Source organism: Oncorhynchus mykiss, chromosome 2 (assembly GCF_013265735.2).
Source record: "Oncorhynchus mykiss isolate Arlee chromosome 2, USDA_OmykA_1.1, whole genome shotgun sequence".
NCBI lineage: Eukaryota > Metazoa > Chordata > Actinopteri > Salmoniformes > Salmonidae > Oncorhynchus > Oncorhynchus mykiss.
Genome location: NC_048566.1, coordinates 82,393,961 through 82,408,426, shown reverse-complemented (window position 1 = coordinate 82,408,426; position 14,466 = coordinate 82,393,961). Strand labels below are relative to the sequence as shown.

Genomic DNA, 14,466 nt, shown 5'->3' with positions numbered 1-14,466 from the left:
TTCTCAGTTTCTATGCTTCCTGGCTGATGTTTTGGTCACTTTTGAATGCTGGCGGTGCTTTCACTCTAGTGGTAGCATGAGACGGAGTCTACAACCCACACAAGTGGCTCAGGTAGTGCAGCTCATCCAGGATGGCACATCAATGCGAGATGTGGCAAGAATGTTTGCTGTGTCTGTCAGCGTAGTGTCCAGAGCATGGAGGCGCTACCAGGAGACAGGCCAGTACATCAGGAGACGTGGAGGAGGCCGTAGGAGGGCAACAACCCAGCCGCAGGACCGCTACCTCCGTCTTTGTGCAAGGAGGAGCACTGCCAGAGCCCTGCAAAAGGACCTCCAGCAGGCCACAAATGTGCATGTGTCTGCTCAAACGGTCAGAAACAGACTCCATGAGGGTGGTATGAGGGCCCGACGTCCACAGGTGGGGGTTGTGCTTACAGCCCAACACCGTGCAGGACGTTTGGCATTTGCCAGAGAACACCAAGATTGGCAAATTCGCCACTGGTGCCCTGTGCTCTTCACAGATGAAAGCAGGTTTACACTGAGCACGTGACAGACATGCCAGAGTCTGGAGACGCCGTGGAGAACGTTCTGCTGCATGCAACATCCTCCAGCATGACCGGTTTGGCGGTGGGTCAGTCATGGTGTGGGGTGGCATTTCTTTGGGGGGCCGCACAGCCCTCCATATGCTCGCCAGACGTAGCCTGACTGCCATTAGGTACCGAGATGAGATCCTCAGACCCCTTGTGAGACCATATGCTGGTGCGGTTGGCCCTGGGTTCCTCCTAATGCAAGACAATGCATTAGGAGTGTGTCAGCAGTTCCTGCAAGAGGAAGGCATTGATGCTATGGACTGGTCCGCCCGTTCCCCAGACCTGAATCCAATTGAGCACATCTGGGACATCATGTCTCGCTCCATTCACCAAAGCCACGTTGCACCACAGACTGTCCAGGAGTTGGCGGATGCTTTAGTCCAGGTCTGGAGGAGATCCCTCAGGAGACCATCCGCCACCTCATCAGGAGCATGCCCAGGCGTTGTAGGGAGTTCATACAGGCACATGTAGGCCACACACACTACTGAGCCTCATCAACAACAGCTCAGTCACGAAGTGGTAGGCCACACAAGCTTACAGAGTGCTGAGTGCTGAAGCGTGTAGTGCGTAAAAATGATCTGTCCTCGGTTGTAACACTGACTATCGAGTTCCAAACTGCCTCGAAGCGAAGGTCAGCACAATAACTATTCTTCGGGAGCATCATGAAATGGGTTTCCATGGCCAAGCAGCTGCACACAAGCCTAATATCACCAGGAGCAATGCCTAGTGTTGGCTGGACTGGTGTAAAGCTGGCCTCCATTGGACTCTGGAGCAGTGAAAACATTCTCTGGAGTGATGAATCACGCTTCACCATCTGGCAGTCTGACGAACTAATCTGGGTTTGGCGGATGCCAGGAGAACGCTACCTGCCCCAATGCATAATGCCATCTGTAAAGTTTGGTGGAGGAGGAATACTGGTCTGGGGCTGTTTTTCATGGTTCGGGCTAGGTCCCTTAGTTCCAGTGAAGGGAATTCTTTACGCTATAGCATACAATGACATTTTCGACAATTCTGTGCTTCCAACTTTGTGGCAACAGTTTGTGGAAGGCCCTTTCCTGTTTCAGCATGACAATGCCCCCGTGCACAAATCAGTCCATACAGAAATGTTTTTGTTGAGAGTGGTGTGGAATAACTTGACTGGCCTGCACAGTGCCCTGACCTCAACCCCATCAACCACCTTTGGGATGAATTGAAGCGCCGACTGCGAGCCAGGCCTAATCGCCTAACATCAGTGTTTGACCTCACTCATTCTCTTACGGCTGAATGGAAGCAAGTCCCTGCAACAATGTTCCAACATCTAGAGGACAGCTTTCCCAGAAGAGTGGAGGCTGTTATAGCAGCAAGGGGGGACCATCTCCATATTGATACCCATGATTTTGAAATGAGATGTACGACGAGCAGGTGTCCACATACTTTAAGTCATGTAGTGTACCTTAATATAAAAGTAGGGGTGTGGATCAGAAAACCAGTTAGTATCTGGTGTGACCAACATTTGCCTCATGCAGCACGACACATGTCCTTCGCATAGAGCTGATCAGGCCTGTGGAATGTTGTTCCACTCCTCTTCAATGGCTGTGCAAAGTTGCTGGATATTGCCAGGAACTGGAACACGTTGTCGTACACGTCAATCCTGGCCATCCCAAACATGCTCAATGGGTGACATGCATGGTGAGTGCAGGCCATGGAAGAATTGTGTTCAGATCCTTGCAACATGGGGCCGTGCATTATCATGCTGAAACATGAGGTGATGACGGCGGATGAATGGTACGACAATGGGTCTCAGGATCTCTTCACTGTATCCTGTGCATTCAAATTGCCATTGATAAAATGTATTTGTCTTCGTTGTCCGTAGCTTATGTCTACGCATAACATAACCCCACAACCACTATGGGGCACTCTGTTCACAACGTTCACATCAGCAACTGCTTGCCCACACAACGCCATATATGTGGTCTGCAGGTATGAGGCCGGTTCGACATAAAGCCAAATTCTCTAAAACAACGTTAGAGGTGGCTTATGGTAGAGAAATGAACATGACACTTTCTGGCAACAGCTCTGGTGGACATTCCTGCAGTCAGCATGCCAATTGCACACTTCCTCAAACTTGAGACATCTGTGGCGTTGTGTGACAAAACTACATATTTTAGGATGGCATTTTATTGTATTATGAGATTTTATTTCGGCTCATGAAACATGGGACCAACACTTTACATGTTGCATTAATATTTTTGTTCATAGTAATTGTTTCTCTTCTCAAATGGGCCATGTTCATGATTCTATTTATATTGTTGTCAACTTGACAGGGGGCTGGTATAAGGAACTGCGGCGCACGTGTTTGAGCACACAGCCAGAGCCATTGTTACTGAAAACGCACCTCAGGGCAGCTGGAGGTTGAGTGACTACTGGTGCGAGAACGAGAAGGGATGAGTACCTCGCCCGCAGGATGTTTGTGTGTGCGTGTGTGTGTGTGTGCGCGCGCGCTCCTTGCGCACCCTCTCCTTACACATCCGCTCCTTCCACGCACGCATACATACGCTCAACGCCTACTTTCCCGTGTGCTTATGTGCATGCCGCATTTGCTTCACATTCACCTTTATGTGGTCAGTGGGAATGAGCATATTCACCGGCGCATAAAATAATCAACTCTTATTTCAGTTTCTTCACAATATAAATGTTAAATCCAATATAATAACGAGAATTAGATACGGTCCAAGTTTGCATTGCCATAGAAACGGGCTGTCGCGTAGGTCTACTACCAGGAATAGCAAAGGTCTTAATTACCGGACTTCGTGCTGGTGCAGTTTACACGTGAGTTGGAGCTGTTCCGACCGAAGTCGCGCGTGCGCTGTGCGCTCTCGTACAAACGACTCGCAAAGTGGCAGTTCGGGAAACTAGACATCATTCTAAAGTGCAGCACTATTCAGAACACTCGCCGTGCAACATCTTCCCAAAAGCTTCTCTGCCTGCTGGTTTTGGAATAAGACACATTGTAAAGACAAAGAGGAATACCAACAAGAGACAAGTTATGGATGAAAAAATATCGCGTCTGCAGGACAGGCAATTTATGGATCATGCTGATTTCTTAGGGTAATCTAATTATTTCATTTTTAGAATGGTATGGGGCTATGCCCATGGTATGGGGCTATGCCCATTAACTATTAGATGTACACCATTTGTACGTTTAACTATGTAACTAACCTGCCCTTTTCATTTTGTCAGGGTGGAATACTCCTCACTCTACATGTGTAAATCGAAAAGAGGGCTGAAGCGCGAAGATGGCAAGGTATGCGCGCGTTTTATCTATCCTGTTTGTAGATCAATAAATGTCTGATAGGTAAAACGTCCTTGTAGGATGTGTCTTGACTGTGTTGTACTTGTTGTAGATTTGATCTAATGCTATCATTTGTTTCTGTGGTCGTAATCAAATGTATCTTTTCATTCCCAGGACGCGTACAAGTTACCACACCGATTGATAGAGAAGAAGAGGAGAGACAGAATCAATGAGTGTATCGGACAGTTAAAGGATTTGTTACCCGAACATCTCAAACTGACAGTAAGCTTTTACGATTAAGAAGTGATTTGCATATGAAATGTAAAAAAAATATATATTATTGTTTTGATGAATGATTGTTGAGTTATCTGATCTCGTGTTTTCCACTCAGACGCTCGGGCATTTGGAGAAAGCAGTTGTTCTTGAGTTAACTTTGAAGCATTTAAACGCTTTGACTGCAGTCACTGAGCAGCAGCACCAGGAGATTCTGGCTTTTCAGAATGGTAAGTTGTTGTTGCATAACCTCCAATGACTATTCAGTTTCATGATAGGCTAGAGTTTATGAATTCTCTATTTTGGCTTCTTTGGTTTTGGATAGGCTATGCGTAAAAGTTATTGTAGCCATCAAATTTGATATGGTTGCATTCTCACAATTAGGTACAATTTAATTCAGTCAATGAAGTTGTCTTTTCTAACTTTTAAATGCATGTTTTCCAGGGGATCTATCGATGAAAGTGCCCATTCGCGCTGATTTGGATGCGTTCCACTCGGGGTTCCAAGCGTGTGCCAAAGAGGTCCTGCAGTACCTAAACAAGTTGGAGAACTGGAATGCATGTGAGCAGCGGTGCGCGCAACTAATCAGCCACTTGCACAAAGTCTCGGCGCAGTTTCAGCCTGGTACGCCACTGCACCATCCCCAGCTACCTGCCAGAGACGCGCTCGACCGCGATGGCCAAAAACCAGACAGCCAAGCCGGACATGACCGCGTATCAGTCATACAGAGGAGCCATGGAGAGCTTAACGAGAATGACACAGACACAGACAGTGGATATGGGGGTGAGGCGGAAAAGAATGATGGGAAGAAAGGATGTGACCGGAGCAAACTGCAGGGGCCCAAGGCAGTAAAGATAAAGCAGGAGTTCGAGGATGACCGCGCTGCCAAAAAAACAAAGATGAACTGGGCTGGAAACTGCACGACAAGCGCAGACATGACCACCAGACCCGATCTGGTCTTTATGAATTCGTTGATGGGAATAACTGGCGTGGGACAACAGACTCCCTTTTGCATGCCCTTTTACTTCATAAATCCCTCGGCGGCAGCGTCCTACATGCCTCTATTTGACAAAAGTAACCTAGAGAAGTTTGTGTACCCAGCTGCGGCAGCGGCCACGATCTCATCTCAGTTTCACTGGTTATACCCCAGCCTCAACTCACATGCGTCGGCAGCTGCGGCCGCAACAGCCGGTGTTTTTTCCCGCATGTCGACAGAGAAGATCTCTGGATTCGGTTCCGATTCCAAGGACTCTCCCTCCGACGACAGTGACATGTCAAACGTGGCGGAGCCGGGCTCACCTGATGAGAGGGAGGACAATCTTGAGAATGATGAAGATGATGATTATGATGATAAGGAATTAGGGGATGAGTCCCCAGACAATGAAATCGACAGTACATAATTAAGATGACATTTTGAGATTTTGTTTTCTTTCTTGTAAAAACTGGCTAATTTAACTGTGTATGTGTTAGGCTTAAAATGCAGAATGCACATCAATTTATGTTGTTTACGATTCTCCGACAGCTGTCTGTTTTTACCTTATTTTCGTATTTTCGATAGATTTGTATTGATATAGAAGTTTCGAGACAAATTTCACAGTTAAAATTCTCCTGTATCTTGGCCAAGCAGGGGGAAGTTGTGACAGTGTGTGCCTTTTGCACTTAATGCAAGAATAATCTGAATGTTAATCGACAATGATTGACACTAACAACATGTACACGTCTGTTATTACTAAAATTATAGGTTGTATTGAGCTGGAGTTTTTCCATTAACACAGCCTTTTAAACTGCGAATATCAGTGCCAAAACACCAAGACAAACAATCTGCTTATAAGCAATATTGCCCTCTGATCCCCAATCAGCTGGTGACTTTGGATGTAGGATGTTGCAACTGACCTACGCCAAGGTCAACATTGCAGGTCAACATTTCTGACTCTGACTGTACAGTATGACTAATTGTGATAGGTGTGATTTGATCCATTTCCTTGTTTATGCACTAAATTGGCCTCTGTATAAAGTGCTTGAGAAAGTTACTTAGGTACTTCAAACCGAGATGTCCACCTTGGATCATGGACAAATGATTTACTTCATATTATGTAACTCCCTCTCCATGACAACACATTTGGATTAGTTTATTTAGTCTTTTGGAATTTGCAGTAACCCCCTCCGATACATTTTGCTGACTGCTGATATTTAGCATAATATTGAAAGGAAGCACGTCATTGGAAGATGCTGTTTTATGACAATTGACAATTATATCCCTGTTTGGTTGGCATCTCTGCACACATAATGAGACACCCCGTGACCAGTCAGTTTAACTTCCAGCAAAATTATACTAGGCATGAACTTTGATATTGAATGTAACTACCTTTGTTTTTCTTAGCTCTGGAAGTTTCAGAGATAAAGTGCACTTGTTTCTGCCTTTGAAAAACCTCCCCGTTCCTTCCCAACACTCACTTTCCAACTATTGTAGTGCATCACTGTATGTATTTTTTAAATACATTGTTCTTGAAGAAAATCACTAAACTAGAAGGCAGAAACTTAACTCCAGACTGTATAGACTGTGTATGTGTTTGAAGAACAAGATACTAGGCTACTACAGATCATGAGGCTTTTTAGTGTTTTTGAATAAACGTAAACCACTAATCATAATTCATTTTGGGATATACGTCTTAATGTATTTATAAAGCTACATGAAACAACTTATTCTCCAACTCCGAATGAAGAAGGAGCTCTAGTATCACATTCTAATACATACACAAACTTCCATTCAGATTAGGTGTATGTAGTTGGAGGTAACTTTGGTCCGGTGACCAAAAGTTCTGATAAATATCCTTTTAAAATGTACAATCCTTTTTCCTGCAATTGTGGTGTTTATCATGTTTGAGTTTATTGTGTGAGTGACTAGATTTGATTTGCATTTCCAATTTTGTTTATTTTTTGCTTCTGTTCAGCAGCTCTTGCCTCAAATCGATTATGTTTTCAACTGTCATTAAAGGGGGCATGTGTGTGTAAATAGTTTTGTGAATATACTACGGAATATATGTCCGATGTCAATGTTGTAGAAGAAAGGTAGAACCAACAACAACAACAAATATTTAACTGAGAAACCGTTGCAAATTTCGTCAATGCTTTACACATATGCTGTTGTAAATTATTGCTGACAAGTTGTAAAATAAATATCAGACCAAAAACTATTCGGATGCCTCATTGTTTAGTTTTTTTGCCAACAACTTGATTGTTTCCTTCTTAGACATAGCTATATCAAATGATTTAATAGGAGGCATGCTATAGATCAGAGGTGTCAAACTCATTCCATGGAGGGCCTACTGGAATGACTCTCAGCCCTCCGTGGAATGACTTTGACACCTGTGCTAAAGATGATCACAAATATTACAATGATTGTCTCTGTAGTTCAAACACGTTACAGTACAAAATATTAGCTTCAACTTCAAAGGAATGAACTATCCCTTTAAGGTACTGACGAGGTCTCCCTACCCATTTAGTTGACCATGTCCATTATTGGACTTATCGGCTCTGGGTGATAAAAATCACCTACCGTTAAGTTAATTAGGTCTCCAAAAACAAGTGGTGTGAATAGGAAGTGATACTGTACACCTGGATACTGTAAGTCCTCAGGCTGATAGTACTGCTACTGTGGAATGTAGGGGAGAAAGGGGTAAGTTTAGCCATTTTTTTACATTCAGCATCACTCTGTCAAGGAAAATATGCAGTTGAAGTCGGAAGTTTACATGTTAGCCAAATACATTTAAACTCAGTTTTTCACAATTCCTGACATTTCATCCTAGTAAAAATGCCCTGTCTTAGGTCAGTTAGATCACCACTTTATTTTAAGAATGTGAAATGTCAGAATAATAGTAGAGAGAAAGATTTATTTCAGCTTTTAATTCTTTCATCACATTCCCAGTGGGTCAGAAATGTACATACACTCAATTAGTATTTGGTAACAATAAGTTGGGTGAATTTTGGCCCATTCCTCCTGACAGGGCTGTTGCAACTGAGTCAGGTTTGTAGGCCTCCTTGCTCACACACGCCTTTTCAGTTTTGAGGTCAGGGCTTTGTGATGGCCACTCCAATACCTTGACTTTGTTGTCCTTAAGCCATTTTACCACAACTTTGGAAGTATGCTTGGGGCCATTGTCCAGTTGGAAGACCCATTTGTGACCAAGCTTTAACTTCCTGACTGAAGTCTTGAGATGTTGTTTCAATATATCCAAATAATTTTCCTGCCTTGTGATGCCATCTATTTTGTGTAGTGCACCAGTCCCCCCTGAAGCAAAGCACCCCCACAACATGATGCTGCTACCCCCTTGCTTCACGGTTGGGATGTGGGGTGTGTTCTTCGGCTTGCAAGCCTCCCCCTTTTTACTCCAAACATAACGATGGTCATTATGGCCAAACAGTTCTATTTTTGTTTCATCAGACCAGAGGACATTTCTCCAAAAAGTACGATCTTTGTTCCCATGTGCAGTTGCAAACCATAGTCTGGATTTTTTTATGGCGGTTTTGGAGCAGTGGCTTCTTACTTGCTGAGCGGCCTTTCAGGTTATGTCGATATAGGACTCGTTTTTATTGTGGATATAGATGCTTTTGTACCTGTTTCCTCCAGCATCTTCACAAGGTCCTTTGCTGTTGTTCTGGGATTGATTTGCACTTTTTGCACCAAAGTGCGTTAATCCTTTTCTGAGGTCTTGTCTGATTTCTTTTGATTTTCCCATGATGTCAAGCAAAGAGGCACTAAGTTTGAAGGTAGGCCTTGAAATACATCCACAGGTACACCTCCAATTGGCTCAAATGATGTCAATCAGCCTATCAGAAGCTTCTAAAGCCAAGACATAATTTTCTGGAATTTTCCAAGCTGTTTAAAGGCACAGTCAACTTAGTGTATGTAAACTTCTGACCCATTGGAATTGTGATAGAGTGAACTGTAAGTGAAATAATCTGTCTGTAAACAATTGTTGGAATAATGACTTGTGTCATGCACAAAGTAGATGTCCTAACCGACTTGTCCTAACAACTATAGTTTGTTAACAAGAAATTTGTGGAGTGGTTGAAAAACTAGTTTTAATGACTCCAACCTAAGTTTATGTAAACCTCTGACTTCCACTGTAGTATTTTTTCTCACAAAAATATCTAGATATATTTCAGGTAGTTGTGTATCCCTGGAAATAGTCAGAATTCATATCAACATTATTTTTGAAAAGGTGGTCTTTTGGCACAACTTACACAAGGTAAAGGGTAGGTTGAGCCGCAGGACAGGGTAAGTTAAGCCACCTACACATTTCTCTACTGAATTCAATTTTACCACTACCTCTGTTTATCATGTCTATCTTTATTTCCCAAACACAATTCAACACAATCACTTTTTTTGTCTTTTAATATTTTTTAGTATATTTTAACAAGCATCATACAAGCATCATGATACCTCTAACACAATAAATTAATTTGACTTGGTGAAAATATTATTTTTTCAACCTAAGAATTCATGAAACTATTTTCCTAAATATTTGGACAAATAATATTTTTTTGCATGGTTTCCTAGAAACAAGGGTGGCTCAATTTACCCCTTTGGTTCAACTTACCCCACCTCTCCCCTACAGTAATCTCCGTCTTAGCTGGTGTCATGTGATAAGAGAATGATGAAGTATGCTTACAGTTGCACCCACTCTGACGTTTTTCACTACTTGTGTGCTGCTTCGGCAAGATCAACTCCAGTGGATAGGACAAAGGACTAATGTTCCTGATAACACCTTTTAGTAGGCCTAGTGACAAAGACCAGCCCTAGCCCCTTAAGTCTATGTTATCACAATTAGTTTCATATATCCCTTGATATCTTATTAGTTTGTTATTTCTGAACACAGGCATCAATGCAAATGTCACCAATTGCACTATTGCACATTTTGGTATCGACCAAATACAGGTGGTTGATACCTATGTTTGATCTAGTCTTTAACATGACATTTCTGCTTCCGTTTGGATAGAAGAGTTAGTTTAGTTAGTTAGTTTAATATATATTTTTTAATTGGCTGACTTGTGAGACTAGTTGATAACAAAGTTGTCAGCTATTTGAATCAGAGAGTAATAAGCTGATTTCTAGTCTTACTTCTGTTTTAGTCAAGTTCAGCTAAGCACAGACACAGCCTCAGGGGAGTTCCCGGTATCCGTAAAGTATAGTCATATAAAAGTAGTCTTGTAGTTAAAATATTCCGAACAGCAACACCCCCCCCCCCCCCCCCCCCCTCACTGGTGAAGCCCAACAATTTCTGTTTGACTATCAATCAATCTAATGTATTTATAAAGCCTTTTTTGTTTTTACATCAGCAGCCTAAAACCCCAAACAGCAAGCAATGCAGATGTAGAAGACCAAAGCTTCTGTTTTACACAGTTGCCACCAGAATGCAGGATACTATTGGAAGTATCTAATAGACTAACAGATTAGGAGGGTAAACAACTGTAGAATGTATATTAAGTCAATTTAATCTAATCAAGTCAACCTCACTGACTTTTATAATTACAACTCAGTGTAAAATTCTTCATAAACCAGATATGAGTTTGAAATTATAAATCAGTCTGATTGAACATTCAAGTTGCCTGGAGTATTTTTATGGCGGCTAATAGTTTAAACACAATCCATTAGGTTATTATAATGCAATTATTTCCAGTCACTCACCTAGAACCACAAGAGCCATCCAGTTCTTAGTCTGTGATTATTGGATGGATAGCACCATCTAGTGGTGATACTGACAACACGGTTGCCATCTCCATCATCAAGTACATTCTTCATAAACCAGATAACTCCGATTTCTTTCATAGGGCTTTTCACGCTACTGAGCCAAACTGAGGCGAGTCCAACCAAACCAAACCAAGTTGTTCTGAGCTGGCCTGTTTACACATCCACCATAGTTGCTTGCACCGTGATGGAAAGGACCATGTGAAAGGGAAATATCTGAGCCAGCATGGTAGTGTGATGAGGGCACATTTCTCCGGTGTACTCTTCCCATGGCCTGTCCCCCTTTCTATTATAATTTAATAGGATATAAGACTCATGTATGACTTCATATAAGATGACAAAAAATGTGTCATATCGTTTTATTATAATCATGCAATCCATGTCACATCAGCAGCCAATTGTATCCATACATCTCTCAACAATTTTCTGTGAATTAATGCAGGAAAATAAAACATGTAGCTATGTACAGTTGATTTCTTAACATGGGAATGCACAAGACATCAAATTGTAAACACTGACCAAAGCAACCTATGAAAACGTACAAGTGTTTTTTATACAGCGATACAGCCACCTACTTTACCTTAGGTGGAAAATGAATGCTAAAAACATGGTAAGTATATAGGCTGTAACTAAATCTATCCGAAATGAAAGTCGAATCACCTGTTTCTTCCATAAACATCTTACTCACACAATGAACACAGCTAGCCTGGTCCCAGATCTGTATGTGCTGTCTTGCCAACTCATGTGGTCACTGGCGGAACAATGATTATAGGAGTTAGCAAGACCGCACAAACACATCTGGGACCAGGCTAGAACAGAGCAGGGTCATCGTTGGAATAATTCCTGGTAAAGCTTTACATTATTTGTATATATGTAGAAATAAGCATAAGGCACTTGTTAAGAACTTATTAAAAGATGAGTAGCAGTGAACCATTTGTTTATCAAAACCAATGAGACAGGCCATTCCGTACATTGAAGGCAATTATGATATTGTGTACAACAATAATTGGTCCATTTCTTCTTTAATGCAGAAACTAAAATGGAGTGTTGTTTTATCAGATTTTAGGGCTTGATTCTATCAGTAGCGCTGAAGGTCCGCCTTATAGCGCGATTGAAAGGTTGAGATGACATATGCAGCGTTTAATGTAAATGCAGTCTCCACAAACACGGGAACATTGCCTTTCAATTTCAATCGCTCCATAGTGCAGGTCTTCAGTGCTACAGATTGAATCAAGCCCTTAGTCAGTGGTGTATTAGTGGTGTATTGCATTAGCCTGGTTCCAGATCAGTTTGTGCTGTTTTGGCAACTCCTCTGGTCATTGTCATGCCAAGGAATTGGCAAGACAGGAAAAACTGGTCTGGGCCATTATCCACAAATCTTCTCAGATTAGGGGTCATGATCTAGGACCAGGTCCTCTCTGGCCATATAATCGTATTCATTATGATATAAAAGGTCAAACTGATCTTAGAGCAGCACTACTACTCTAGCCTGGTCCCAGGGCCTGTATTCATAAATGTGTCTCAGTGTAGGAGTGCTGATCTAAGATCAGTTTGACCTTTTATATCAGTGTTGCATATCTTTCAATTGAGGCAAACCACTCCCTCTTAGGATCTTACAAAAGTCGATTTACTGTCACTTAGCTTTAAATAAGTATTCAGATATGGCTATTTGGAAAACCAAACAGATGCAATAAGTCCTCTAATCTTTGGTCACATTTCTTTACAGATGAATATGCTTAAACATTTTGGCATAGTAACATAGTCATATTGTCAGAGCAAGATAAAAGAGAAAACTAACACTGGCGGTTCATTCAATACTGTTGCATTAACAATATTGCGTAAAGTACATACACAGTTGCCAAAGTTCTGCTTCTTCCTCAGTAATGGAAATAAATGTGAATAGTGATCAAGCTTTATACTATCTACATTATTCTACCATTTCAATAAGTGAATAGATGAGTTGTCACATACAGTGCATTCGGAAATTATTCAGACCCCTTGACTTTTTCCACATTGTTACATTACAGCCTTATTCTTAAATTTAAACAATTATCAATCTACACACAATACCTCATAATGACAAAGCAAAAACAAGTTTTTAGAAAATTAGCTTATATATATATTAAAAAAAAAAAAAACTTAAATATTACATTTACTGTATTCAGTCAGACCCTTAACTCAATACTTTGTTGAAGCACCTTTGGCAGCAATTACAGGCTCGTGTCTTCTTGGATATGACACTACAAGCTTGGCACACCTGTATTTGGGGAGTTTCTCCAATTCCTCTCTGCAGATCCTTTCAAGCTCTTTCAGGTTGGATGGGGAGCATTGCTGCACAGCTATTTTCAGGTCTCTCCAAAGATATTAGATCAGGTTCAGAGACTTGTACCGAAGCGACTCCTGCGTTGTCTTGGCTGTGTGCTTAGGGTCGTTGTCTTGTTGGAAGGTGAACCTTCACCCCAGTCTGAGGTCCTAAGTGCTCTGGAGCAGGTTTTCATCAAGGATCTCTCTGTACTTTGCTCCGTTAATCTTTGCCTATATACTGACTTAGGAGTGGCTTACGTCTGGCCACTCTACCATTAAGGCCTGATTGGTGGAGTGCTGCAGAGATAGTTGTCCTTCTGGAAGGCTCTCCCATCTCCACTGAGGATCTCTAGAGCTCTGTCAGAGTGACCATCGGGTTCTTGGTCACCTCCCTGACCAAGGCCCTTCTCCCCCGATTGCTCAGCTTAGCTGGGTGGCCAGCTCTAGGAAGAGTCTTGCTGGTTCCAAACTTCTTCCATTTCAGATTTTTTTTTGTCAAAGACTCCAGCCACCCTAGTCATAGACTGTTCTCTCTGCTACCGCACGGTAAGCGGTAAGTCTAGGTCAAAGACTCTAAAACAGCTTCTAAACAGCTTCTACCTCCAAGCCATAAGACTCCTGAACATCTAATCAAATGGATACCCAGACTATTTGCATTGCCTCCCTCTTCAATGCTGCTGCTACTCTCTGTTATTATCTATGCATAGTCACTTTAATAACTCTACATACATGTACATATTACCTCAATTACCTTGACTATCCGGTGCCCTCGCACATTGACTCTGTACCGGTACCCCTTTTATATAGCCTCGCTATTGTTATTTTACTGCTGCTCTTTAATTATTTCTTACTTTTGTTTAGGTATTTTCTTAAAACTACATTGTTGGTTAAGTGCTTGTAAGTAAGCGTTTCACTGTTGTATTCGGCGCATGTGACAAATACAATTTCATTTGATAAGATTAATGGAGGCCACTGTGTTCCTGGGGATGCTGCAGAAATGCTGCAGAAATGTTTTGGTACCCTTCCCCAGATCTGTGCCTCGACACAATCCTGTCTCGGAGCTCTACGGACAATTCCTTTGACCTCATGGCTTGATTTTTGCTGAAATGCACTGTCAACTGTGGGACCTTATATAAAGAGATGCGTGCCTTTCCAAATCATGTCCAATCAATTGAATTTACCACAGGTGGACTATAATGAAGTTGTAGAAACATCTCATGGATGATCAATAGGAACAGGATACACCTGAGATCAATTTTGAGTCTCATAGCAAAGGGTCA

At 42.0% G+C, this 14,466-nt stretch overlaps 1 protein-coding gene across 1 annotated transcript; it reads left to right on the top strand.

Annotated features, from left to right (window-relative positions):
• Positions 1-3,024: 3,024 nt before the first annotated feature.
• LOC110497676 (class E basic helix-loop-helix protein 41) lies at positions 3,025-7,328 on the top strand. Its single transcript, XM_021573955.2, has 5 exons — positions 3,025-3,677; positions 3,810-3,873; positions 4,036-4,143; positions 4,253-4,364; positions 4,579-7,328. The coding sequence occupies exons 1-5, from the start codon at positions 3,616-3,618 to the stop codon at positions 5,532-5,534; spliced, it is 1,302 nt and encodes a 433-aa protein (XP_021429630.2). The 5' UTR covers positions 3,025-3,615; the 3' UTR covers positions 5,535-7,328.
• Positions 7,329-14,466: the final 7,138 nt, after the last annotated feature.

What these genes read in the sequence shown, in the direction of transcription:
- LOC110497676 (XM_021573955.2), top strand. Translation starts at nt 3,616, where the DNA reads ATGGATGAAAAAATATCGCGTCTGCAGGACAGGCAATTTATGGATCAT. An exon ending in CCGAACATCTCAAACTGACA is followed by an intron (nt 4,144 to 4,252) that starts GTAAGCTTTTAC and finishes TTTTCCACTCAG; the next exon opens with ACGCTCGGGCATTTGGAGAA. An exon ending in GATTCTGGCTTTTCAGAATG is followed by an intron (nt 4,365 to 4,578) that starts GTAAGTTGTTGT and finishes CATGTTTTCCAG; the next exon opens with GGGATCTATCGATGAAAGTG.